General features: G+C 51.0%; 2 protein-coding genes across 5 annotated transcripts in view; one reads left to right on the top strand and one right to left on the bottom strand.

Moving 5' to 3' along the window:
- Positions 1-1,077: 1,077 nt before the first annotated feature.
- Positions 1,078-16,579, top strand: F2 (coagulation factor II, thrombin). The gene is made up of 14 exons (XM_037028013.1): positions 1,078-1,196; positions 1,446-1,609; positions 2,265-2,289; positions 2,532-2,582; positions 3,922-4,027; positions 4,139-4,275; positions 5,368-5,682; positions 6,201-6,329; positions 6,427-6,553; positions 7,067-7,234; positions 7,752-7,925; positions 8,165-8,346; positions 15,812-15,882; positions 16,314-16,579. Exons 1-14 carry the CDS (start codon positions 1,085-1,087, stop codon positions 16,455-16,457), a joined length of 1,905 nt encoding a protein of 634 aa, XP_036883908.1. The 5' UTR covers positions 1,078-1,084; the 3' UTR covers positions 16,458-16,579.
- Positions 16,580-18,054: 1,475 nt separating this feature from the next.
- Positions 18,055-25,932, bottom strand: part of CKAP5 (cytoskeleton associated protein 5) — a 94,091-nt gene continuing 86,213 nt past the window's right edge. For 2 of the 4 annotated variants that reach the window (XM_037028014.1, XM_037028015.1), the window contains exons 36-43: positions 24,897-25,076; positions 24,047-24,234; positions 23,491-23,566; positions 22,360-22,770; positions 21,831-21,914; positions 21,580-21,739; positions 18,878-19,029; positions 18,055-18,760 (exon numbers count right to left, since the gene is read on the bottom strand). In XM_037028014.1, the coding sequence (XP_036883909.1) occupies positions 18,518-18,760; positions 18,878-19,029; positions 21,580-21,739; positions 21,831-21,914; positions 22,360-22,770; positions 23,491-23,566; positions 24,047-24,234; positions 24,897-25,076 (1,494 nt within the window). In that variant the 3' untranslated portion in view covers positions 18,055-18,517. The remainder of the gene's footprint in view (positions 18,761-18,877; positions 19,030-21,579; positions 21,740-21,830; positions 21,915-22,359; positions 22,771-23,490; positions 23,567-24,046; positions 24,235-24,896; positions 25,077-25,932) is intronic. The other 2 variants (XM_037028017.1, XM_037028016.1) reach the window with 2 other exon arrangements.

A 25,932-nucleotide genomic window follows, 5' to 3' on the forward strand; every position in this document is an offset into this window, starting at 1 on the left:
TAACTATAAATGTAGGAACTGGGCCGCCCAGGAATTAAGTGGACTTGTGGGAGCCGGACCCCCAGTTCTCTGTCCGTCCTCTCTCCTCCCGGCTCTCCACTGGCCCCTCCCTGCCTGCCATCTTCCCAGACAGCACACAGGTACGTGACCGCAGTCCCGTCCCTGCCCGGCCAGGTCCTGAAGGAGGGTGAGGCGAGAACCTGTGTTCCCCGTGCTTCTGCTCTTTGTCCCTCTGCCCTAATTAGACCCAGGACTAATATTTACCTTGCTCACTACAAACAGGAAATGGGGGAGGGAGGGGAGCAGGGCTGGGCGGGCCGTGCAGAGCCGGCAGGTGCTCTAGTCTGGCTCAGGGGACAGACAGGCAGGGAGAGAGGGAGGGGCCCTGCCCCGGGGACCCAGGGATTTGGGCTGGCCCCTGTTCCCAGCAGGGCAGCAGGTCCTGGGAGGTGAGAGGAAGTAGAGCGGAGGCCCAAGAGGCCCTGGCCCTGGCCCCGCCTTCTAGGCAACGGCTGTACACAAATGTACCTCCACAGCTTCCCAGATGGGCAAGAGGGGACTGACCCTCCACCGGAGGCCAAGAAGCTGGGGCAGTGCCGGCCTCCCTGCCCCCAGTGTGTCCCTGGCAAGGCGGGCCGCACTCATCTCTCCACGCCCTTGTCTGTGTGCTCTGACTGCACAGACCTCCCACCGGTTTACATCCACACACCCACTCACTTACATTCATAAGCTGCTTCAGCCCCCACATCAAAGTACTATTTCCATTGTACAGATGAGGAAACCGAGGCACACAGATTAAAGCAACCATCACCATGTGTTAGGATTGGAAAGAGCCTCGGGCAGACCTTGTGACCCTGCTGGCCCAACATGGCCTCTGTCTCAGGGAAGGAGGAGCTGGATGGTGGTGGTTACCTTGATGTTTCCTCTGTGGCTGCCTCCTGGACCACCCATCCCTGGTCCCAGGAGAACCTGTGCCCCCTGATGGTGGGGGTGGACTATCTATTCACTTGTCCTCATGGCCCTGACCCGCTGACCTCTCAGCTGATTTCTTCACTCTGGTTTAACATTAACCTAGAGGGTCAGAATGAGCGTGCAGAGTCCCCAGAGCCCACACACTATGGCGCGCGCCCGAGGGCTGTGGCAACCTGGCTGCCTGGCAGTGGTCGCCCTGTTTAGCCTTGTGCACAGCCAGCATGGTAAGGGGGTCCCGGAAGCTGGGACAGGCTGGCAGGATGGGGGAGGGGCCCATGGGCTGGGGTCTCCTTGCTCCACAGAGAACCCAGAGCCGGCCTCCAGGGAGGCCTCAGCTGAGAGGGGGAGTCTCGCGCAGGCCTGGGCGGAGGGTGACTGCTTCTCTCTTGCAACATGGGGAGTAGGCAGGGGGTGACCAGTGACAGGAGGGGCGGGCTTCTTCAGGCCACTGTCCCACGCCCCTCCTGCTGCAGTGTTCCTGGCCCCTCAGCGAGCGCTGTCACTGCTCCAGCGGGTCCGCCGGGCCAACCGTGGCTTCATGGAGGAGTTGCGCAGGGGCAACCTGGAGCGGGAGTGCCTGGAGGAGCAGTGCAGCCACGAGGAGGCCTTCGAAGCCCTGGAGTCCGTCGCTGCCACGGTGAGCACGACGTCCCTCCATGGGGGCTCTGGGGCCCCAGTGACAGGGGCAGGGAGCACCACTACTCTCTGCTGGCAACTTAACCTGGTCTGTCTGTCTCGGGACCCCGTTGCCCTGGGCTGCCAAACGGGTGACGCCTCTTCCTGGAGGCCCTCATGCCTGGTCCTAGGGCCTGCGGAGGCTCCAGGACATCAGAGGGGCCTCTCCGTTTTCAGACATAGGACTATTTGGGGATCTCTGGAGCCCCGGGCCCCCATCGCCTCTCAGCTTCAGCTTCTCTGCTAACTCTGTGCCACCCTCGGGTGTGGGGCTCTGGAGAGGCTGGGAGCCCTTACAGCCTTTTCCTTCCTTGGGGCTCTGCTGGGCCCCCTGCCAGGGACCCACACCCCCTCCTCTCTAGTCTACCCACCCAGGGGAATCCCTTGTAGTCTCCCCTGGGGGTGTAGGAGCCCCCCTCTCCACAAATACCTTTCTCCTCAGAGGGCTTGAGCTTTGGGAAACAGAAGCAGGGAACTCTCGCACTGACCTCCCAGAGCCCGCCTTTGTGCACCCGGGGCAAAGGGGACAGGAAGGTATAGGGAGAAGACATGGCATTACTAAGACACAAAACACAGCAGGGGCAGCCACAGCCTCACATTCAGCCCTTGTTTTTCAGGATGTGTTCTGGGCCAAGTACACAGGTGAGCACTGGGAAGGGCCTGTTTCAGTGAGGGAGGGAGTCCCCGGGGACGCCAGGCAGAGATGCTGTACGTCAGAGAATCTGGCCCATCACTCAGCCACCCCCACTCCTGCCTCTCTCCTTCCTTCCATCCATCCATCCATCCATCTGTCCATCGCTCTGTTTCTGGATGTTGTCCCACCCTTTACTCGAGCCCATCCCTTCCCTACTCTAATCCCAAGGTTGTTTCTGGGTCTTTTCCAGCTTGTGAGTCGGTGAAGACATCTCGAGAAAAGCTTGGTGAATGTCTGGAAGGTGAGAAACTGGCATGGGGTGTGGGCACAGGCTACGCGGGGACAGCCTGGAAGAAGGGCCGAGTACGGGTGGCCCAGCGGTGGCAGCTCCTAACACCTGACGCTGCCTTTCTGTTCCTGCGCTCAGCGACGTATCTTTGCACCCGGCTCTGTGCCTGGCAGCTGATAAGACAGCTCATGCCGGAGGAACAAACGAGCGAGTGGATGATGAATTAATGTTTAAGGTCTCACTGCCATCCCGGCTCCTGCCCATGCACGGCTTCCCCCTGTCCCCAGGGCAGAGCTCTGATGGCGTCACACTCATTCTCCAAAACCTTGACTGGCTCCCCTTCGCTTCCACAGTAAAGCAGCGGCTTCTGAGCCTGGCAAACTTTGCAGGTTCTAGCCTTCACTTCCCCTTCTGGCCTCACTTCCCCTCGCACCAACCACGCACCCAGACCTCCACCTGAGCTTCCTGAGCTGTGCCCCGATGGTTTGGCTTTTGGGCCCTTGCTTACGTTTTTGTCTTTCCCTGGAGCAGCCATTACTACCTACTGAAAACCTCCCTCGCCCTCAAAGACTGGCTTAAGTGCCTTGCCGAGCCTTGTGAATACGCTGTCAGTGTGACTACCGGCTTCATAACATGGAACTCTTTCATTACTGGGCATGCTTTCATTTGTTAAATAATTTATTCAACAGACATTTCGCTAAGACCCTGCTGTGCGGCCGGCACTAAGTCAGGGGGTGGGTTGGAAGAAAATCAGGGAGCCCACAGCTTCAGAGGGAAACGAAAACACTAGACATCAGAGTGGTTGCTGGAAAGGTCCTGAGAATGCCAGAAGGAGGAGCCTTCACTTTGCCGACAGAATCAGGGACAGGCCCCGAGGAGAAGCAGAGTTTTACCTGGATTTGTGGGATGTGCTGATAAACAAATAAGACAGCACGCCAAGGCAAAGAAAATGTCATGTGCAAAGGCCCCGGGGCATGAGGAGCTAAGGTGACAAGACAGGTAGACCAGGGCCGGGTGAGGCCTGTTCACTTGTTCATCCCGTTGGCCATGCAAAGCCCCTCAGCATAGCCCTGGGACGGCAGGGGCCTGCCTGGTCCAGGACTGTCCTGTTCATCCCTGTGTCCTGGCACAGGCCCATCAGTGGGTCGTTACAGAGTGGGCACTCAGCAGATATTCGCTGACTACTGTTGACTGGACTGGAGAACTGCCGAGTGCAGAGAAGGGGCGGAGTAAGTTCAGGTTAAGGGTCATGAGCCGGAGGGACCTTGCAGTAGATGGACAGACAGAGCTTTGCTAAGAGAAAGGGAGGACAAATCCCCAGGATGCGGAAACCAGACTGGGGTCTCTGTAGGTAACTGTGCGGAAGGTCTGGGTATGAACTACCGAGGGAACCAGAGCATGACCCGGTCCGGCATCGAGTGCCAGCTGTGGAGGAGTCGTTACCCACATAAGCCTGAGTGAGTGACAGGCAGGCCTGTCTGCCAGCGGGCTGAGAATGGCGGAGCAAGGAGACCTGGGTGCCGGGGGTGCCTGGGCACAGCCTCCCACTGAGCGATCTCCTTTTCCAGAGTCAACGTCACCACCCACCCTGAAGCCGACCTGCAGGAGAATTTCTGCCGCAACCCAGATGGCAGCAGCACTGGGCCCTGGTGCTACACGTCGGACCCCACGGTGCGAAGGGAGGAGTGCAGCGTCCCTGTCTGTGGTGAGTGGTCGGGCTGCCGCCCAGGGGTCTCCATGGGGCCTGGCGGCCGGGGACAGGAACCAAGACCGTGTCTGCCTTCGAGGGGGGTTGGTCATTTGCCACATATTTGGGCCTGTTGGTCAGAGAAGTCAAGACCAGAGAGAGTTGGCTTCCAGTCTCCTCCCTCCCGCCCACCCAGCTTTACTGCCTTCTGCTCCAGGCTGTGGCTCATCCCAGATACATCTTCCCTGCTGCTCAAGGCACTCCCCCCTCCCGGAAGCCCTTCCTAATCATGTCCGTCCATGTGCCCTTCTCTGGACACCACAGAGCAAGCCTTGTCCAGTCCAGTCTTGCAAGATTCTGTCATTATTATTTCCCATGATGCGTCTCAGCTATAGCCACAATAACGCTGCAAAACCTGCAAAATCACAAACAGCCACAAAAGCTCAGGGGCACACACCTATAAGCATTTAGTTCTTCTTGGCTGGGGTGGCGCTGCTCACCTGTCTGTGGGGCCATGATGGAACCTGGGCTCGGTGGGTGGCTCCTGTGCGGCCTGGGTTCAGGCTGCTCAGCCCTGGCGCTGAGGCTGCCAGGCACCGCCTTCCCATGGTGATGGCTGGCGCACAAGCCGATGAGCAGAAGTACAAGATGTGTCTCCAGGCCTGGGCTTAGAACTGGCCGTCGCTTCTGCCCACAGCCCACTGGCCAGAGGAACCACAGGGTCAAGGTCAACAGGTGGAGAAAGCATGCTGAGAACTGACCTGCTGCCTGGCATGGAGAGCCTTCATCATCCCCTTATATTTCCCTCTGCGCCCCTGTGAAAACAGAATCCTTCTTTAAAAACTCCAGGCAGTCACTACCAATAGATTACAGACAGCCTGAAATGGTTTATGAGGCACCAGACATCAGTGGCGTTCATTCTGCTGAAACCTCTCAACACGCCCAAAAGAACAGCATCACTGACCCCTTCCATAGGCAAGCAATCAGAAGCTCAGACAGGGTTACCTGAGGTCAGGTGGGGAGAAGGCTGCAAGGCAGGGACTCAGGTCCCCTGGCCTGGCTCTGCGTGTGGCCCCACCTCCTCTGCTCCTTTGCCTCCTCCCCGACCAGGCACAGCAGGCTTCACAGCAGAGCTGATCACACGCCCAGGAGGCTCCTCAGTGAAGCTGCCATCTCCAGCAGACCAGTGTGTCCCTGAGCGTGGCCGACATTACCAGGGTCGCCTGGCGGTGACCATGCATGGGTCCCAATGCCTGGACTGGGCCAGCAAGCAGGCCAAGGCCCTGAGCAGCAACCAGGACTTCAGCCCAGCTGTGCCACTGGTGGAGAACTTCTGTCGGAACCCAGATGAGGACGAGGAGGGCGCCTGGTGCTACGTCAGTGGGAGGCCAGCCAACTTCGAGTACTGCGACCTGGACTACTGCGGTGAGAGGCCAGGGCTGCGGGCCTGGGCCAGGCAACAGAGCCTGGAGGGAACAGGGAACCAGCCTTCCCTAATCCAAGGGTTACCACGTGCGTGCGTGCTCATTACAGCCTTCCATTACCCATTTCACCTATCCCCATTTCACAGCTGAGAACAGTGAGGCCCTGAGGTTAAGTTGCCTAGTAACCCAGGGGCCAATTGCACTCCTAACCTCTACCTTACAGGTGGCAAACACAAGGCCTGCAGGCCCAGTCTAGCCCTCCACCTTTTTTCTATCCCTCGGCAGAGCACAGCTCTCGCTTAACTGTTAAGGAGCAGTTACATTTATACAGTCCTAAAATTACATTCGGCCCTTTGAAGGCAACCTCGAGGCTGATGTGGCGCTGGATGAAAATGAGTTTCATACCCCTGCTGTACCTCAACTGTCTCCGAGGCCCTGAGTGGGGGAGCTCGGGGGAGGTCTAGGGCATGGGCAAGGGGCAGCCAGGTCATGTCCCAACTGGTGCCCGGGTCCCTGCAGAGGAGCCGGTGGAAGAGGTGACAGGCGATGGGCCAGATGAAGACTCGAACGTGGCCGTCCAGGGACGCACCACTGACGAAGAGTTCCAGACCTTCTTCAACGAGAAGACCTTCGGCACTGGGGAGGCAGGTGAGGTGCGGGGCCGGGCGGGTGGGTGCGGGGCCGCGGGGCAGGCCCTGCGCTCTGCCACACCCCTCACCGCCCACCCGCCCGCCCCGCTCTTCAGACTGTGGGCTGCGGCCCCTGTTCGAGCAGAAGTCGCTGGAGGACAAAACCGAGGGGGAGCTTCTGGAGTCCTACATCGACGGGCGCATCGTGCACGGCTGGGACGCGGAGATGGGCCTGGCGCCCTGGTGCGTCCCTGGCCCCAGCTCCCTTCCTCTGGCTGGAGCCCAGCCCCACCCCCCACCCCACCCCCACGACCCCCAGGGGACTTCTCTCCCCTCACAGGCATAGGCTCACTGGTAGCGGTAGCGAGAACCCAGTACCAGCACCTCCTGGAGCCTCACAGCAGCCTTTTGAGGTTGGGTTTATTGCTCCTCACATGCAGAAGGCATGGCTGAGGCTCAGGGAGTTTAAAGTGGCACTGGTAATGGACAGCTCTGGGGTCAGTAGGACTGGGGTCAAGTCCACAGCAGAACTTGACCCCAGAGGTGGGCTAAGCAGTGCAACTCTGGACTGGAAGAAGCTGGGGAGGGGTGCAAAAGCAGGAAGCCCGAGTCCCCAAAGTGGCCAGGTCAAGCTGGAATCTGGGTCCAGCAGGCAGTTCTGTCCAGTTAGTTCTTTTTAAAAAATAGGACTTTCTGCTTCCAGGGCTGGTGGAGGGGCAGCTCCTCAGCTCTAACGCTTCCTGTTCTCCCTCCCAGGCAGGTGATGCTTTTCCGGAAGAATCCCCAGGAGCTGTTGTGCGGAGCCAGCCTCATCAGCGACCGCTGGGTCCTCACTGCTGCCCACTGTATCCTGTACCCACCTTGGGACAAGAACTTCACTAAGGATGACCTTCTGGTGCGCATTGGCAAGCATTCCCGCACCAGGTACAGAACCGGGGGCCCAGGGGAGTCTGGCGGGGGTCTTAGCCCTCCTGAGACCAGGCTGGAGGGGCTCCCCTGCTCTGGGGGCGTGAGCCACGACTGCACGTCTCTCTCAGCGGGAAACCCAGCATCCTCTGCTGCAGCGTCCAGGTGGCCACGTCCTGATCTAGGCTTGGAGCCGGAGTTGGAGAAACTAGGACTTTGCAGAGAGCACATCCCAGCCTGCCCTTAGCTCCCCTGCAGGCCCCAGGGCACAGCCCAAGGGTGACTTCTGAAAAGAGGCTCTTTGGACCAGAGCAGCCGCCGCTTCCCTCCCCTGTCTGCCCAGGCTGTTTGACAACAAAGTCCTGTGCTAGGCCAAGAAGAAGCTACCAGGGAGCTGCCAAGTGTCACCTTGTTAATGGCCCACTGGTCCCCCTGGCTCCCAGATCCGAGGGCAAGCAGTTTCCTTTCTCAGGGAACCACTGTCTTTTACTGAGTGGCTTATGGCTTCTCCCTTTCTCCGCTGGGATCTGCGCAGGTACGAGCGAGGCATAGAAAAGATCTCCATGCTCGAAAAGATCTACGTCCACCCCAGGTACAACTGGAGGGACACCCTGGACCGTGACATCGCCCTGTTGAAGCTCAGGAAGCCCATCGTCTTCAGCGACCACATCCATCCCGTGTGCCTGCCTGACAAGCAGACAGCTGTCAGGTAGGGCGGCCAGAGGGGTGGGGTGGCCTTAGTCGAGGAGTCTGGGCTGGGTTCCGGGCCTGCCTGCCTGCCTGCCTCGAGGCCACCCTTCCCTTTCCCAGGCCTCAGTTTCTGCGCTGGTTCAGAGGGAGGCCCAGAACCAGCTGTCTGAGGGAGGTTCTGGTTTCTGAGAGAGGGTGTTGGGGCCAGAGGCTCCTGGAGCAGTGAGTTCTCACCAGGTCCATCTCCCTTCCCCAAAGGCTGCTCCAGGCTGGATACAAAGGGCGGGTGACTGGCTGGGGCAACCTGAGGGAGGTGTGGAAAGCCAGTGTCACCGAGGTGCAGCCCAGCGTCCTGCAGGTGGTCAACGTGCCCATCGTGGAGCGTCCGGTCTGCAAGGCCTCCACCCGCATCCACGTCACCGACAACATGTTCTGTGCTGGCAAGTCCCTGGGGTGGCCCAGCGGGAGGGAGCAGCAGGGCCTCGGTCGGTCGGTATGGCAGGGGGCGGGGGATGGGGGTGGGGGCACGGAATGGAGACGTCTTAAGAGCACAGACCTGGTCAGGTCCTGGCTCCAGCCACTAACAAGCCACATGAATTTGGGCAAAGCTGTTTAACCTGTTGGGCGCTCAGTTTCTTTCTCTATAAAATGGAGATAAAAGCCTCTATTTCAGAAGGTTGCGTGAGGGTTCAGGAAGTGTATAGAGTGTTGGGTGTGGTTCCAGGCCCTGGGTATATTGTCAGCACATGTGAGCGCAGGGGGCAGCCAGAGGCTACCTGGCTGCTCAGGTGGGTCGGGGCAGGGAGAAAAAGCCATTCATTTGCTCAGGCCTTCAGCAAATACCTCCCGAGCGCCCCCAGTGACCCACGCGGTGGTCCAGGGCGCACAGCAAGGACCCAAACACCCCTGCCTGTGTCTTGAGAGAGCTTCCTTCCTAGAGGGAGCGCGTGTCCAGAAACAGACCCAAAGGAACAGTCCCTGGTGGGAAGAGAAATGAGGCAGAGGAAAGTCAGGGTGAGAGAGATGGGGTCCGGTGACCCTCCATGCACAGTGACTGTAGAAGGCTGGAGAAGCCGTCTCGGAGGTGATGTCTGAGCAGAGGCTGGGAGAACTGACGGGTGAGTCAGTCTGGGGGCATGCGCTGCAGGCTGAGGGGACAGCAGGTGCAGAGGCCCTGAGCGGGAGGCGTGCTCCGTGTGACTGAGGAGCAGCAGGGAGGCCTGAGGGCTGAGTTCAGCAGTAAACCCAGGAAGGAGGGCAGGCAGAGGCGGCCACTGTCCTTAGAGCCTGGAAGGACTCTGGCTTTTACTGAGATAAGCAGGGGTTGGAGGGCTTGGGACAGGTGAATAAATGGCCTAACTTAAGTAAAAAATTTCGTTTACATTTTAGTGTAATTTCAGACTCACATAAAAGTTGCAAAAATAATACAAAGAACTCCCGTACACCATCAGTGAGACCCTGCACCTCTGCTCCGTGTGGTGTCTGTGCACACACGCTGTTGGGGGCGGGGGGCTGTACACAGGGGGCCTTTGCACCTCTCGGGCTGAATGTCTCCAAAGCCACAGGGGTGCTGTCTTACAGGACCACAGAGTAGTCACTGCATCGGAAAATTCATAATGACACAAAGCCGTTGTCTGTCTGCAGATGCTATTCAAATGTTTTCCACTGTCCTACTTGTGAACATCTTATTGTCTTATAGTGAAAGACAAAAAAGGTGTTTCTTATCCGGGATCCAATGCAGGATTGCCACTGTATTTATTGTAAATCTTTGTCTTCCATGACCTTGACGTGTTTGGTAAGTACAGGCCGGTGAATCTGCAGGTTGGCCCTCCACTGGGCCTGGCTGTTTCCTTACGATGGGACTCAGGCTCTATGACGTTGAGTCTTCAGCACGTCCCATCAGCAGGCGCGCGAGCGGTATCCTTACGTATCACAGTTGGCAAGCTTGACTCTGACCTCTGGGTGAAGGTGGTGTCTGCCTCTGCCAGGTTTCTCACTGTCAAGTTCTGCTTTCCCCTTTACAATTAGTAAGGATCTTATGGGCAGAAACTTTGACACTGTTATCCTGTTTCTCATCAAATTGTTCTCCCGAGTATAATGGCAGCTGAATGGTGCTTTTGTGATTCTGTCATTTCTGCGTTTATTAGTTATTTTTCCATGGTAGGGAAGACCGCTTCTTTCATTGTATCAGTGTGGCCTCATGGGCCCTTTAAGGGGTCATAACTTGTTACCGTTATTCTTTATTTTGATGTTCAGATTATCCCTGGAATGGCAGGGGGGAGTCACTGCAACCTGGCATCTGGGACTTTAGGGGCTGTCCCTGTCATTGTCTGGGTGCTTTCTTACTTTTGGCACAACAAGACGTTCCCAGTCCACCCGACTTTCCTCCTGGTGGACAGTGGTGTTTAGAAGCCAGGATCTGGGAGTGGGGGGGTGGGTGAGTGCGTCGCTACTGCAGTGTCAGGGTGTCTAGGCCCTCTCCGCTGGAAGCACTAGAAATGTGTGTTATACACACCAACATCTGTACCTATTTTTTCTGTCTGTTTGTCTAAAATCGTGAATTCAGACCGAAGCCTCTCCTAGCCATCCAATAGGGTTACTTTCTCCTTTGTACACTTATAACTCTTGGTTGACAGTGAGAAAGCTGACTCCCATTCTCCATGTATTTAGTTATTTGATGGATACCAGAATACACAGTTTCAGAAGTAACTCCTCTATAGCCGGGACAACCAGTCCTGCTATCTGGAGTTCAGCCTTCCTGTCCTTGGCCTGAGGACATGCAATTGACCTACTGTGTTCAAAAGTGACCTGGGCTAGTTGCCTCCCACCCCTGGCCCCACCCCACCTCTGGGTTATTTAAAGTTGTGTTTGATTCGGGGCCCCTCCCATCTTTGTGGTTCCTATTTGTTTACTTCTGGAGTATTCAAATAGTTGTAAAACTCAGACATCTTGAAACAGGTACCCAGAGAACTGGCACTCCCCTTCCCTCCTACCCTGTTCCCACACCATCCTTTCCGCCCCCGCCCGGGCCTGGTAGCTAGCCTGTGTTAGTAGTTCACGGTTTGTTCTGCCGGTGTCCCCTTTGCACAAATAATCAGACACACATGTATTTTCTTACTTCCTTTTCTTGTACATAGGGCAGCATACTATATTCTCCTGTACTTTGCTTTTCTTTTTTTCACTTTATGCAGTCTGGACATTCACTCCATATTGGTTACACAGTTTTTCCTTACTCTTTAGTGTGGCTATTAAAAACATTTTTTATGCCCCATTATGTGGATGGACCCATAGTTTATTCAGTTATTTCCTGTACGTGGGCCTTTAGATCATTTCCGCTTGGACATCTTTTCATGTGCTTAGTGGCCATTTTTATATCATTTTTTGTGAGTTATTGCTTCAAGTTTTTGGCCTATTTGTCTCCTTTTCCCATCAATTTTTAAGAGTCCTTCATCTATCCCTGGCTGGTGTGGCTCAGTAGATTGAGTACTGGCCTGTGAACCAAAGGGTCGCCGGTTTGATTCCCAGTCAGGGCACATGCCTGGGTTGCAGGCCAGGTCCCCACTGGGCGCCACATGAGAGGCAACCACATACTGATGTTTGTCTCCCTCTCTTTCTCCCTTCCTTCCCCCTCTCTAAAATAAAATCTTAAAAAAAAGAGAGATTTCTTCACCTGTTAGTGACAGTAGGCCTTTATTTGTGATATGTGTTGCAAATATTTTCTCCCACTAGGTTGATTTTTTAATCTTTATAACTTGTGTCACTCACGTAAAAACTTTTATGTAGTCATGTAGTAACAGAGTCAGAAAACCCTTCCTTGTGCGCAGGTGGTGCAGAAAATCCCATGCTGCCTTCCGGCGCGTGGTGTCATTGTTCCACACTCAGGTCCCTGAGTTACTTGGACTTGGCGCTTGTGTGTGAAGCAAGGTGTGGATCGAATTGATCTTTTCCCAGATGGTTCACCAGCCTGCCACACCATTTATTAAAAATTCCATCTTTGAGATCGCCTTTGCCACACACTGGATTTCTGTGTGCACTTCAGACTGTTTCTATTCGAAGACGCTCTATTCGGTTCTCCTGGTCTGTTGTTCATTACAATAAAGCCTGGGCTCGTTTTAATTACAGAGTCTGTGGAGTAATGCTTTAGCATCTGGTGGGGCTTGTCTCTCGTAGCTTTTCTCTTCCAGAAGTTTCCTGGAAGTTCTTGCTTATTTGTTTTTCCATGTGAGCTTTGGCATGACCTCATCTAGCTTTGTAAAAAGGACTGTCGATATTTTTTATTTGGATTATGTTAAATTTAGAAATTAATTTAGGAAGAACCGGCATATTTCTGGTGTTGAATCATCTTATCCAAGGACAAGAAATGGTGTCCCCACTTGTCCAGGTCTCTCTGGTACCTTTCCGTCCTGAGGGGGTGTACTGGGACTTTTTCTCCTTGTCACCTTACTTCATATATTTATATTTCTCTTGAGTAAATTAGCTAGTGGTGTCAAAAATAAACAAAAGCTACTTAGGAATTTGGCATATTAATTAGGCTTATTTTTCAATTTTCTATCTCCTTAATTTTTGCTTTTACCTTTTCAAAAATTTTCTTATGCTTTTTCGGGGTTTACTTTGTTCTCTTTCTAACCTTTTGAGCGGACACTTTGGTTAATTAATTAATTACTTTTTAAGAAATATTTATTTTTAGAGAAGGGGAAATGAAGGAGAGAGGGAGAGAAATGGGGATTGGTTGTCTCTCTCACACCCCCAACTGGGGACCTGGCCCGCAACCCAGGCATATGCTGTGCCTAGTAATCGAACTTGTGACCTTTCAGTTTGCAGGCTGGCATTCGATCCAATGAACCGCACCAGCCAAGGCAATTTTTTTAGAAATTCTATAATTTTAGTTTGTGTTTCTCTTTCACCCAAGAGTTGTTTAATAGGTGGCTTATAAATTCCCAGATGGGAGGGGTCTTTTGTATTTTGATTTTGTTAATGATTTTGAGTTTTGGTGCATTACAATCTGAGAGTATTGTTTGTAATATTTCTACTTTATGGAACTGATTTTTTTTTAAAGATTTTATTTATTTATCTCAGAGGAGAAGGGAAGGAGAGAGAGAAATATCAATGTATGGTTGCCTCTCATGTGTCCCCTGCCAGGAGCCGGGAACTGGGAACTGGCCTACAACCCAGGCATGTGCCCTAACTGGGAATCGAACCGGGATCATGTGGTTCACAGGCCTGCGCTCAATCCACTGAGCTACACCAGCCAGGGCTGGAACTGATTTTTTTTGAGACAGCTGTTGGATTAATTTCTGTGAATGGTACATAGGTGTTTGAGGTATGTGGGTGTGATCACTTATGCATGTCATTTAGTATATAGTCATAATTGCACCTTGTCACTTGTTATTTACAGCATTTATATCCTTATTTCTTTTCAGTTCACTTGCTCTGTTTTGTACTGAGTTTGGTGTGTTAAACTCTATTATTAATGTATTTGTGTCTCCTTGCATTGCTTATAGTTTGTGTTTAACTTTATAAATATGATTGCTGTTATTTGATACAGATAATCATAACTTATTTATCCATTGTAATCATGGCTTTTAGCTTTAAATGTGTCCTTCTTTATTTTCAATTTTCTTTTTTTTAAAGATTTTATTTATTTATCTTTAGAGGGGAAGGGAAGGAGAGAAATATCAATGTATGGTCACCTCTCGTGAGTCCCCCACTGGGAACTGGCCTGCAACCCAGGCATGTGCCCTGACTGGGAATTGAACCGCGATCGTGTGGGTCGCAGGCCCACGCTCAATCCACTGAGCTACACCAGCCAGGGCTATTTCAATTTTCTATCCCTGCTCTGTTTTTATTTCCACTGGTCTTATATACCTTTGCTCATCTCTTTAATTTTAGCCTTTATGGATCACTGTCTGTTATATATATCTATATATCTATATGCCTATAGATAGATATATGTCTATATATAGATACAGCATAGTTGAGTCTTGCTTTGAGTCAAGTTAAAAACTTTTTGTTTTGTAATAAGTTAAGCCCATTTACATATATATATGACTGAATGAGTATTAACTCATTATTTTATAATATTTACATGTATTATGTTTCACTTGCTATGTTTTTCCTTATATGATCTTTTCTTTTAAAAAATATATTTGTTTAGGAAGGTTACGTTTTTGTTCTACACCTTTCTGGAACGTCCTTAGTTCCTTTTCTTCTGTAATCTTTTCACTGTTCACCTGCCCTATTAGCTCTGAACAGTCAGTGAGTTTACTTTCCCTTTTCTCCTCTCATTTTTAGCTACATTTTTTCCACTTGTCAGAAGTCAGTTTTTTGCTGAAGCGTTCGTCTCAGTTGGATGAAGCTTGTCTGCTAGTTGGTTCTTCAAGAAGGGTTTTGAGTTAGGATTTCCTGAGTTCTTATACATTGTTTTTCTGTTGCCCGGACACCCAACAGTCCGTTTGGGAGCACATGGAATCCATGGCCACATTTTCCTTCCTTGGATTTTTGGAAAATATATATATATATTTTTTAAGATTTTATTTATTTATCTTTAGAGGGGAAGGGAAGGAGAGAAGGAGAGAAATATCAATGTATGGTTGCCTCTTGTGTGTCCCCTGCTAGGAACTGGCCTGCAACCCAGGCATGTGCCCTGACTGGGAATCGAACCGCGATACTTTGGTTCGCAGGCCCATGCTCAATCCACTGAGATACACCAGCCAGGAAGTGGAAAATATATCTTGATTATTGCTGGCTTTGTGTGTTGGTTTTGAAAAGTCCGATGTCAGTGGAACTGTTTGGACCTGGTAAAGCGTTCGGTTGTTTTGCCTGGAGGCCTCGAGGGTTTCCCTGTCCCTGTAGTTGAACAGCTTTACCAGGGCACACCGTAGAGCAGAGAGCTTCAGGTCAGGTCAGTGTGGCAGGTGCCCAGGGACCTTGTCTGTGCGTTTGGTCTTCTTGCATTTCTGTGACATTTTGCTGGATATTTGTAGATATTAGTTCTTTTTCATCGTTTTGTTATTCTTCCTGAGGGACTCAGATTGCTTCTTTGGCCTGAATTCCATTTCAAGCACTTTTTGGTTTGCATTTCTTCTTACTGTTCTGCCCATTTATTTTACATTTTTGAATTTCTGAGTCAAGATGTCTTGTCACGTTGCAAAACTTTGCTTGAGGAAATTTAATTCGGTTTCAGTGTTCTTCTGTTTAATGGCTGTGTTTTGGGAGAGAATTTTTGTTAGCTGAGGGTTTTTTCTTATTTTTTATTTCCCTATAGTATCTTTGGATGGATCTCTTTAGCTTTCATCTATTCACTTTGTAGATTTGGGGTTATTTACAAGGGTTTACATTTCAATTGGGTTTATATTTAAATTGCATTTGATTTTTTAAAAAAATCTTAAGTAGATATTTTCTTATTCCTATCTGCACATAAGTTTTAAGATTAGGTGTACAATTAGATGTCAGGTTGATTTAAGTTTGGGTGTTCTCCATATTCTAGGTATACTGAAGGTGTGGTTTTTTTGTGTAGCTTTCTCGTTCACATTCTGCATTGTTTGTGGAGGCTATGTGGGGAGTTTGGACAAAGGCACCCACCATGTTCTCAGCTACCTGTAACCCTAAGATACTTAAGCCTTTCTGCCCATTGGATGCAGAATTGGTTGGAGGTGCGCAAAAGCAGCATTAGTTCCAGGTGGAAGTGCATGTGGTGTGACCAGGGGTAGAAGTGGTGGAAGTGGCTGGATATGGGACCTAGGTTGAGGAGAGAGCTGACAAGATTTGCAAAAGAATTGGTGTGGGGGCAGGGAAGTGAGGAGAGTTGAGCGAGACTAGAAGGGGTCACGTGAACACTTCCCAGTGTGTCTCCTGAAGGGGCTGGAGTGTGAGCCCTGCTCCTGAGTACTGCTGTTCTCTCTCCAGGTTACAAGCCCAATGAGGGGAAACGAGGGGATGCTTGTGAAGGTGACAGTGGGGGACCGTTTGTCATGAAGGTAAGCTAGCTTCTCTAAAGACCAGGAGCTGGGGGTGGATGTGCTGGTGGGTGTGTNAGCTGACAAGATTTGCAAAAGAATTGGTGTGGGGGCAGGGAAGTGAGGAGAGTTGAGGGAGACTAGAAGGGGTCACGTGAACACTTCCCAGTGTGTCTCCTGAAGGGGCTGGAGTGTGAGCCGTGCTCCTGAGTACTGCTGTTCTCTCTCCAGGTTACAAGCCCAATGAGGGGAAACGAGGGGATGCTTGTGAAGGTGACAGTGGGGGACCGTTTGTCATGAAGGTAAGCTAGCTTCTCTAAAGACCAGGAGCTGGGGGTGGATGTGCTGGTGGGTGTGTCAGGAGGGACCCAAGTTCAGAAACAGTTGCCTGATAGGCTAATGCTGCCACTACCCTGGACTTGACCATTGGAAACCCCGTGTTTTTTCCTCAGAGCCCCTTTAACAACCGTTGGTATCAAATGGGCATCGTCTCGTGGGGTGAAGGCTGTGACAGGGATGGAAAATATGGCTTCTACACACACGTGTTCCGCCTGAAGAAGTGGATACGGAAGGTCATCGAACAGTCTGGAAGTTAGGGGGCCACTCCCATTCTGGGCTCCTCACTGTAAGATCACAGAAACCAATCCAAGCGAAGAATTATTTTTGTGGTTTGTTCCTAAAACTGCAGTTCTCAATAAAAGTGAATGCGAGCCTCCAAGCTCCCAGGTCTGTTCACGGGCCTCTCAGGAGCTGGTACCACTCTTGGATGAGAAGGGAGACATATTCTTAAGCATTCCGTTTCCCTTGTTATTTGGGTCACTTATATCCTTGTATGTTTTCAGCTCACTTGACCTGTCTGTACATACTGCCATTCCTGCTGGACTGGGTGCGTGTATGTTACTTGGGGAACTGGTCACTACAGCACCCAACAGGTGTGGGTGACAGTGGGTTTCACCTGGTGTGAAATGCCAATCAGTTGGTGACTGCCTGGAGGACTGTGTTGAGCAGGGTCATCCCTGAGCTTGGAGGGGAAGCGTGAAGGGACTTAAGGTAGGTACCTTTGCTCCCCATTTTTCCCCCTTCCCATTTTTAGTACGTCAGGGAACAGAGTTCCCTGCCCTTTCTCTCAATCTGGGTTGGCCAGAAAACCGTGTAAAAACTAGGCATTCCGTGAGCTTGCAGGTCTTCGCAGCCCGGAGCTTCGATAGAGCAGGGAGGGGACTAAGAATGATCACACCCAGATCTGCTTTCTGAGCAAGGGCGTGCCCCTCACCAGATGATCGCCTCCCTCGTGACGCAGCTGATCTGTGGGCACTGTGAGCTCAGCACTTCGCTCTTCAGGGTTAAGTTAGCGAAGTCCAGACCCCAGCACAGCCGCTCTCCAAACGTCTTCTCCCGCGGCGCAGACTCCGCCTCCACCTTCCCCTCAGGGACCGCCTATTCCCCGAGTTGCCATCCGACGGGAGGGAGGCACGTTGCACTGCAGGTGGCGTGGGGGCCACCTGAAAATCATGACTGGAATCAAGAAAGAACTCATTTCCCATCAGCCTTTCATTTCTTGAACAAAAGGTAGTCTAGAAAACTTCCTTGACTTGATGATGGGCCCGGACGTCTGCCATCTGAATCCAGAACCTCCCAGAACCGCCCAGTGTTTCCGCCTCTGGAGGGAGGCCCGCTGCGTTCACTCCAGCGGTGACTCCTCCGCTGCCTTTGGGGGCTTCGCTCCCAGTGAGCTTCGGGCAGCAACTGTGGTGCGACTCAGGGAGACTCCGGTCACCAGGCAGGAAGCCCAGGGGCTCCCCCGCGCTCTTTTAGTCTAGCGACCTGAACAGTCGCAGTGTGAGAACCACTGCCGCCCCCCTGGCCCTAGAACAATCCTGTGCATTTGGGCAGCAACGAGGCAGGACGCCCACAAGCTCCTTGGAACCACAGTGATGGTGGGACGGAAGCCATGGCCCAACCTCAGAACAGGGAAGAGGGAGATTTCTCTGCCCCTCAGGAGCTGTGCAGGGAAGGCAAGTCCCTTCTGTGCCCAAACGGTGAAGAGGATGCCGAGTCTGAGCCGAGACAGGGCGGGGCTCTGAGGGCAAGCAGCTTTAATCTTTCTGACTGGCTGAGTACCCAGCTGGTCCCTAGAACAGGAGACAGGAAAGTTCCCAACACTCCCAGACATGGAGTATCTTGGGAGACAGGTATAGTTAATGCAAACTTTATTTATAAAAGACTCTTAAATTAGTTGTATCATGCCATGCATTCATACAGAATACAGTGACCCTTCAGGGCTATAAGGAGAAGAGCTCACAAACTCAAAGGAAGACTATCATTAAAGGGGTTCTAATAGTTAAAAGGTAGGAAAGATTAAGACAACTTTACAAATGAGCAAGTAAAAAGAAAAGGGCACGGAAACTAGTCTGAGCTGAGCGGAGGGCAGCTGTTTACAAGTCTGTACACTAAGCTAACACGCAGACGGTCTCCTAGAGGGGCGGGCGCTGATGGAGCAGCAGAGTATGTACAAACCCTTGTGCCGTGACTCCTCCCCAGATCCGCGGTGGATGCGAACGACCAGTTCGTGTGCGCCAGGCCCACCAAGGCCCCTGTAAACTATGAGGACTCTAGTTTAGTAAACTAAAGCTGCGGGGGCCAGGAGGGGGCGGCTTCATTTGCGACTGCTCTTTATTCTCTCCAGTCTCTTTTTCAAGTCATCGATGTTAGCCGTGGACGAGGCCGTGGTCGAGGTCCCTGAAGGGTGAGTCTGGTGAGGATCCAGGTCCAAGTGCTGGTGCTGCTCCCGGGACTCCCGGAGCTGGGAGAGTTTGCTGTGCAGCATGTCTGTGGAGGAGGCGACGGCAGGGACGGCTGGTTTGGAGAGCAGAGAGGTCAGCGGAGGCCGGTCATCCTGCTGTCGAGAGAAGGAGAAACACTGTGGAAGGTCTGGAGGGGCCCTGGAACAACATTTACTGAGACTGGGCCGCTCCTCTGGGTTGGCTCAGCCCACGTGGGCGGGAAGGAGCAGTACCTTGGTGTTGTCCAGACCACATCGCTGTCGGAGGATTTTTAGCCTTTCCAGGTAGACAGATGGTCCCACCTCCTCTCCGTTCGTGTTGCCTATGGAGGACACCGCGCTTGTGGGGGCAGGCGCACAGGTGACCTCCATCTGAGGGGAGATGCCTGGAGGAGACGGAGAGAGGATATGCAGACACACGCCTCCTCCCCCCCCCCCTAACTAGGCTGCCCTCATTAATCTGCTGGCAAAGGGAATAATGTGGGGCTTGGAAGTTGCCTCTGTACTTCATGCCCAGAAGACCACTGGAATCAGTCTGGAGCTGGTAATGAAGGGTGTTCAGAAATGCGTAAGAGAAGCTTACTGAGAACTCAAGAATGGACGTGGAGGAGATATAAGTTGGGTGTCCATCTCTATCCTGGGCGTGTGCCTGCAGCCCCACAACTGACCTGGTCAATCTCAAAGCCCCAGCTACTCCTGAGTGTACGGCCGGTGCCCAAGAGAACCACCCACGGGCTTTAAATGTTTGGAAGAATCAGACCAGGTTCAGGCCACGTGACACAAGGGGAACGCTCTTATTCAAACCAGGGAGGAGAGCGAGGAGCTCGGACCTGCAGGACATTCATGGGGAAGAGGGGGAACCGAGATGCCCAACAGGCAGCCAGAGGCCTGGGAACTCAGAACTGTCATCCCAGCACTGAGATCAGTATGCTGGTAGCAGAGGGGAAAACCAAAACTAAAAGAACCCATCGCAGCTCCTTAATTTCTGAGAAGAAACAGTCACACCACATGCAGACATGTAAAAGGACCAATTTGATGTTAATAAAAACACATTACATAAGCTAAAGAGACCAAGTGCAGGGAAGACACACTCTGTTACGGAAAACAGGAAATAAACCACCTGACACAGTGAGGAGAACACCGAGAGGGGAGAACAAAGGAAGAGTAATGTGAATGCTAACAGTGATGGGCGCTCAGACGGCTAAGGCGTGACAGTAACGAGCGGAGTCGCGGGCCTGCGCCGCAGTGTCCCTCCAGTGTTGAACAGCAGCACAGAGGACTCTGGGAATGAGGAAAGGAGGCTTCACCCGGATCAGCCAAACCATGGTCTGTCCTTGGGTGGTGTGCTATCAGACATTCTGCTCACCATGGTTCCAGAGAAAGACCGTGAGGTGTTTCGAACAACGACACAAGTGACTTGAGAATACAACGGAAGCTTCTGCCCATCAAGGCGCATGGTGAGAGAGAAATGAGTGGAATCTGAAAACTGCACAGGAACCCAGTTTCACAGGCAAACAAATTCCAGAACGTAAGAGCAGGCAAGGCTCCCTGGCCTCGGAAAGAACGAAATGCAGGACAAGTGTGTGCGTTCTACTCTGATGGTCAGAGGGAACCTTTCCAGTTGGGTCCTTCTCGGGTTTAAGGCTCTGTTCAGCTATTTTCTATTAACTGACACCTCCTAAGTCTTCCTTTGCCCCTGGGTCCTGTGAGCAGTAACTCTCCGACACTGGCTTTTTTACTGTGGGAACAGAGTCATTTCAGCTTAACATAAGGTTAAGCCTTCATTCATTTTCAACAAATACGTACTATTTACTATGTGCCAGGCAACAAAACAGACAAGTCTCTACCTTTGTGAATTTTCCACCCTACACTGTGTGGCATGCTGGGAGGGTGAAGGATAGGCTGCAAGTTTTCAGTAAGAGCTCACTGTGATAGTATTTGAACAAAGACCTCAAGGAGGAAACGGAGCTGGCCCCAGGCTGTCTGGGGAAGATCAATCTACACACAAGAAACAGCCAGTGCAAAGGCCCTGAGGAGGTGCATGCCCAGTGGGGCTGGGGTACAGTGAAAGTCAGGGAGGGCAGCAGGAGATGAGGTCCTAGAGATATCAGAGGCCATACAATGTAGGACCTCACAGACACTTTTGCTTTCGCAGAGTGAAAGGGAAAGTCTTTGGAAAATATTTGAGCTTTGTTTTGATGCTCTGTGTGGAAATAACACAGGGAGGCAGGCAAGAGTGGAGCAGGAGGGGAGTGCTCTGATCCAGACCAGGCAGCAGCCACGGAGGTGAGAAGTGTGGGTGGATTTTGCATGTACTTTGCAGAGAAAGCCATAAGGACCTCCTGACAGAGAGGAAAAGCAGGGTCTGAGCACCCTAGAAGGAAAAAGGGACCATCACCAGGAGGGAGACAAATACAAATGGAGCAGGTCTGGGGGAAGGGCAGGAGCTTAGTCTTTGACACACTGGGTTTACGATGCCTATTAGAAACCCGAGTGGAGAATGTCGTGCAGGACATATCAGTCAAAGTCAGGAAGGCGGCCTGAGGTGCCCATCAAACAAGCCGGGCCTTGCTGGCACAAATGCCATCTAAAGTGATGACAGTGGATGGGTTCACTGAGGGGAGTGAGAGTGAGAAGGAAGAGATGACCATGGACTGAACTCTGGCGGATGCCAACACAGACTTCAGGCCCAGGAAGAAGGTCAGCGAGGCGGGTGGAAGCCAAGGGGAGAAACTGGTTCAAGGGCAGGAAGCTTGCCATTGTCAAATGCTGACGATGCAGGAGAAGGAGCTGATGACTGTCTGTAGCAATGTGAACATTACTGGTGATCATTAGGTATTAGGTGCATGGTTATAAATGTAAACCAATCAAAACCTCCGGCTGCTGAGCTGGGAGCTAATTTGACTTATTCCTGGAGCTACCAGAGGAAGCCGTACCTGTTGAAGTGGGAATACGGCCTTTGCCCTCCCTCTCCATTTCGATCACCCGAAGGCCTCTTTCAACATAGCTCTGGAAGAACTGGGAGGAGTTTTTCAGAAATGGTTCGATGTCGGCATCTGAATATTTCTTCTTATATTCATATAACTCTGCTAGGCCCTGGTTATCGAGATAGAGAAAGGGGGTGGATGCCAGTCAGTGACCCTTTCTGTACCGCAGACCCCCACCTGGCTCAGCCCTTTCCTCTCACCTCTTTCGTGTTCTCTTTGGAGCCAATCTTCTTAAAAATCTCGGCTAAGAAATCATTCACTTTGGCCTTTGATGATTTTTCATCCTGAGAAGTTGAAAGACACAAGCAAGGATTAGTTGGTTAGACCTGAGTTATTAATTAGGAACCACAGGTTGGGTAAGGACGGAAAGAGCTCAACATGCAGACCCGCAGGTGACAAAACCACCCATGCTGCAGGACCCGTGGCAGACCCACCACCACTTTGCGTCACTGAGGCCTCCAGTCTCAGGTTTTCAACAAGAGGAGGAAGGGTGGATCTGGCCCATCCCTCCCCCCGTAGAGCCCACAGTGGACTGTCTTAGGCACAAAGAACGCTTTCATAGGAACCAAGCAGCACGTCGTCATGAAACAGCTTGTTTGCAATGTGCACGGTGGAAACGGCTGCAGCTCTGCAGCAGGAGAGCGGTGCTGGGCCGAGCCCCAAGCCTTCGAGAAGACAGTTATGGCCAAACAGCCTCAACCCCCGTGTCGTTCAAGTCAGGACACTCACGATCCGAGACGCTCCCTTTTCTGTTTCCTTATCCGACTTGCTCCCGGCCTGGTCCATGCTGTGCTTCATCATCCGGCAGAGGTGGGCCTCCAGCTCAGATTCGCTCTTGTTGTCAATCATGGATAAATGGTCCAAGATCTGCAGGACACACAGGCACAGTCTAATGGCAGCAGCGCCGTTCCCATGGCGCTCTCCCAAACTCCCGTGGCTCTTCTCACTCACCTTGGGCCCTTTCAATTTGCATAACGTGTGCAGCAACGTCTTTAGGGTCCTGATGGGAAACTCACTTTTGCACTGCTTTAGTTTCTCTTTGGGGAAGACCTTCATGAAAATGTGTATATCCAGAAGAATTCTGTCCAGATTAATGCTGTTGATGGTGTCAGGCAACAGTCGAACCATCCTCCAGAGACACTATTAAGAAGAGAAAAGTTAGAGGGAATGACTGAGGAACAAGGGGAATCTGTCACCAGCCAGCTTCCCTAAGCTCTGGGATCACTTCCAAAAGAAGTCTGGGATATAAATGTGGCACGTCATATCTTTCAAGTGTGGCTGCTAAAAATGAGCAATTTTACTCGCTCCAACCATGTCACTGGCTGAAGTGTGACAAGTCATCCATCTAATCATCTCAGACACCCTTCCTTCCTGCTCCCTAGAGCTAGGGCCTTACATATAAAGAGAATGTGGAAATTCTCTTTGGGGTTTGCTTTGTCCCTATGAGTAAGACAGACATATTACGTACCCAAATCTAACCTGAGAAAACAGAATATTTTTCACTATTACAGTGTATCAACAGTGTTATGTTACAGATATGTACCATTTGGAGTTTTTCCATTAAAGAGACCAAAATATTATTGGGTCATAGGTATCTTTGCCCCCCAAAAGAACTTAAGTTTCTTTCAATTCTAGGAGAATTGGTGAGATATTTATAAAACAGTTCTTCCTTTTTACTGTTTGAGGCCAGGAATTGTTTGGGCCTGAGCTAGGGGTACAAATGGAGGAAGGCAAAACGAAGACCAACTGTGTTCTTCAGGTGTAACTTGATTTGGGTCTATGTCTAGTTCCAACCCCTCTTTCCTAACACTTTAATAAAGTTTTGCATCTTTGAAAGAGAGCCGATTATTTCAACTTCACCTTCATAACAAGCTCCGAGAATTTGGGAGAGCTGGCTGTTGCTAGCAGGCTGTCTTGAAGCAAAACCAGTAGGGCACTAGGGGAAAAAAGCCAACAAAACAGAATTAATAAATTTGCAACCTGAATTCCAATTAAAATCAGTAACTGAAGGGCCAAGAGTAAATACTCTCTATCCATCTAATCAACTGGATTCATCCAGCCTGTGGATTAAAAACTGCCTTTGATTATTTGACATTCAGTTATTAAGAAAATAAACACCAACCATTTAAGCCTTGTAAATTTACCACTTGGTAAATGATAAAGCTTGTCACTATTCATTGTCACTGGTCACTGAAAGAAAAACGTACATAGCCCACAAAACTACTGCTTATTTGCTGGCTTACTGCGTTATTAGTTGATGCTGTTTAAGGCTGGAATGCCTTTGGTTCTTGAGGAAAGAGTAATAAATCAATTCATTAGGCAAACTTAAAGTTACAACTGACCCAGTGCCTGCTGGCCTCCCTGGGTAACAAGAGAGAGGCTGTTCTAGGCTGTGATGCTGAGCGCACAGATGTACCTCAGGATGTTGGTCTGGTCTGACTTCTCCAGAACCTTCACCACCAAGAGGTTCACAGATCGGATCACCTGTTGTCCTTCCTCCAGGTCTTCGATGCGAGAGTCCAGCATGAGGGTGATGAGGCCATGCATCAGGTCTTTCAGAACTCCGGTTGAGGCCTCCCGGGCCAGGCTCTCTATCTGAAACAGCTGTGTAGTCATGACTACGTTAGAGCAGGAAGATAAATGTGGCAACTAGGAAACTGTTTTGTTTTGTTTTTTTAAAGATTTTATTTATTTATTTATCTTTAGAGGGGAAGGAGAGAGGGAGAGAAACATCAATGTATGGTTGCCTTTCGTGTGTCCCCTTCTGGGAGTTGGCCTGCAGGGAACTGGCTTGCAACCCAGGCATGTGCCCTGACTGGGAATTGAACCACGATCCTCTGGTTTGCAGGCCCGCACTCAAGCCACTGAGCTACACCAGCCAGGGCAGAAACTGTTGTCTTTAAAAATGCGAAGTAATAGGAAAAATTAAAATCACCACATTCCCTGAAACCTCCAGTAATAGCTGTAATTAACTGGTGTGCTTCTCTCCTGTTATAAAAGTGCATTTAATGTGAGCAGTTCTATGTGAAAAGCCAGCGGGCCCATCATGCCTGATGAAGAAATGGGCAAGAAACAGAATTCTACATAGTATGTAAGCATTTCACTTTGTACCCTAACGAGGTCAGCTGGAGTGCCACCCCACACCCTGTGGAGGTCACCTCTCCAAATGACAGGACCACTGGAACACCTGCACTGACTCAGGCTCTAGAACCGGGTGGGACGAGAGACTGAAGGAGAGCTTGTGATGTGCAGCAGTGTGTCCTTACCGAAATCATGTTGCCGATGATACAGCTGTACAACTTGATGATTTCGTCCTTCTCCAACTTCTCATCCGCCATATGTGTGTTGTAGATGAGTCTTAGCTGCATGAACGTGGCTATCAGAAACTGATCAATATGGCCAGACATAGCTTCAGCTTTGTCTTCCTGTCTCAGGACCTCATCAATCTGGTAACAAAAATCCAAGATATATTTTCCAAGCTTCATATTTCAAAGTAGCAGTCAGATATAAGGGGTGTCTCTGTGATGTTAGCAAAGCACTTCCAGTATCTTTACATATAAATAACTAGTCCTTAGGGGTTCAATTCCAGGAAATTTTACTGAGCAAGATACTGTAGGTGAATTAGTTGCAGCTTCCATTGTCTCTCACTGTCTAGTTCAGGGAATAATCCCTATGTTTAAATGTCTAATTTATTAGAATGCTTTTATACTCATATTTCATTTAATCACTCCGACAGCTCTGAGAGGCAGACAGGCTGAGAGTAAGATCTCCATTTACCAGGTGAGAAAAGGGAGGCTCAGCAAGATCAGTCCACTTAGCTCAAACTCAAAACTCAGGCTTCCCACATCTTGATTCGGTGTTCTTTTTGATTTGACACATTGGTTGTCACCAATGGAAAGTTGTTACCATGGGGAAAGCATTTATTTCCTATTCCCTACTATGAAAAGATCTTTATCTTTATGATTACATAATAACACCCCGAGACAATCCTGTCGGTCTTCAGTGATAGTCCTTCGTGGTAGGCAAAGCTGCACAACCCTGATGGGGGCGTGGGGGGCATTTACACTGCAGAGCACAATGCAGATGGTGTTCCCTAGTGTTGACGAAGCCGATGGTCCTACTTTCATTTACCTCTTCAGGCGTGTATACCTGCAAGCGTATACTATTTTACATAACTGGGACTTTCCAGTAATGCTGCTTCAACACAGCTACTATAAGAAATACTTTTTTGTGGGGGAGGGGGCCTGCTCTTTTTCCAGGGTAATTACCATTACCAACCTGGTACATCATCGTTCATGTTCA

Source organism: Sturnira hondurensis, unplaced genomic scaffold (genome assembly GCF_014824575.4).
Source record: "Sturnira hondurensis isolate 20B ecotype Veracruz unplaced genomic scaffold, ASM1482457v3 Scaffold0019433, whole genome shotgun sequence".
Taxonomy (NCBI): domain Eukaryota; kingdom Metazoa; phylum Chordata; class Mammalia; order Chiroptera; family Phyllostomidae; genus Sturnira; species Sturnira hondurensis.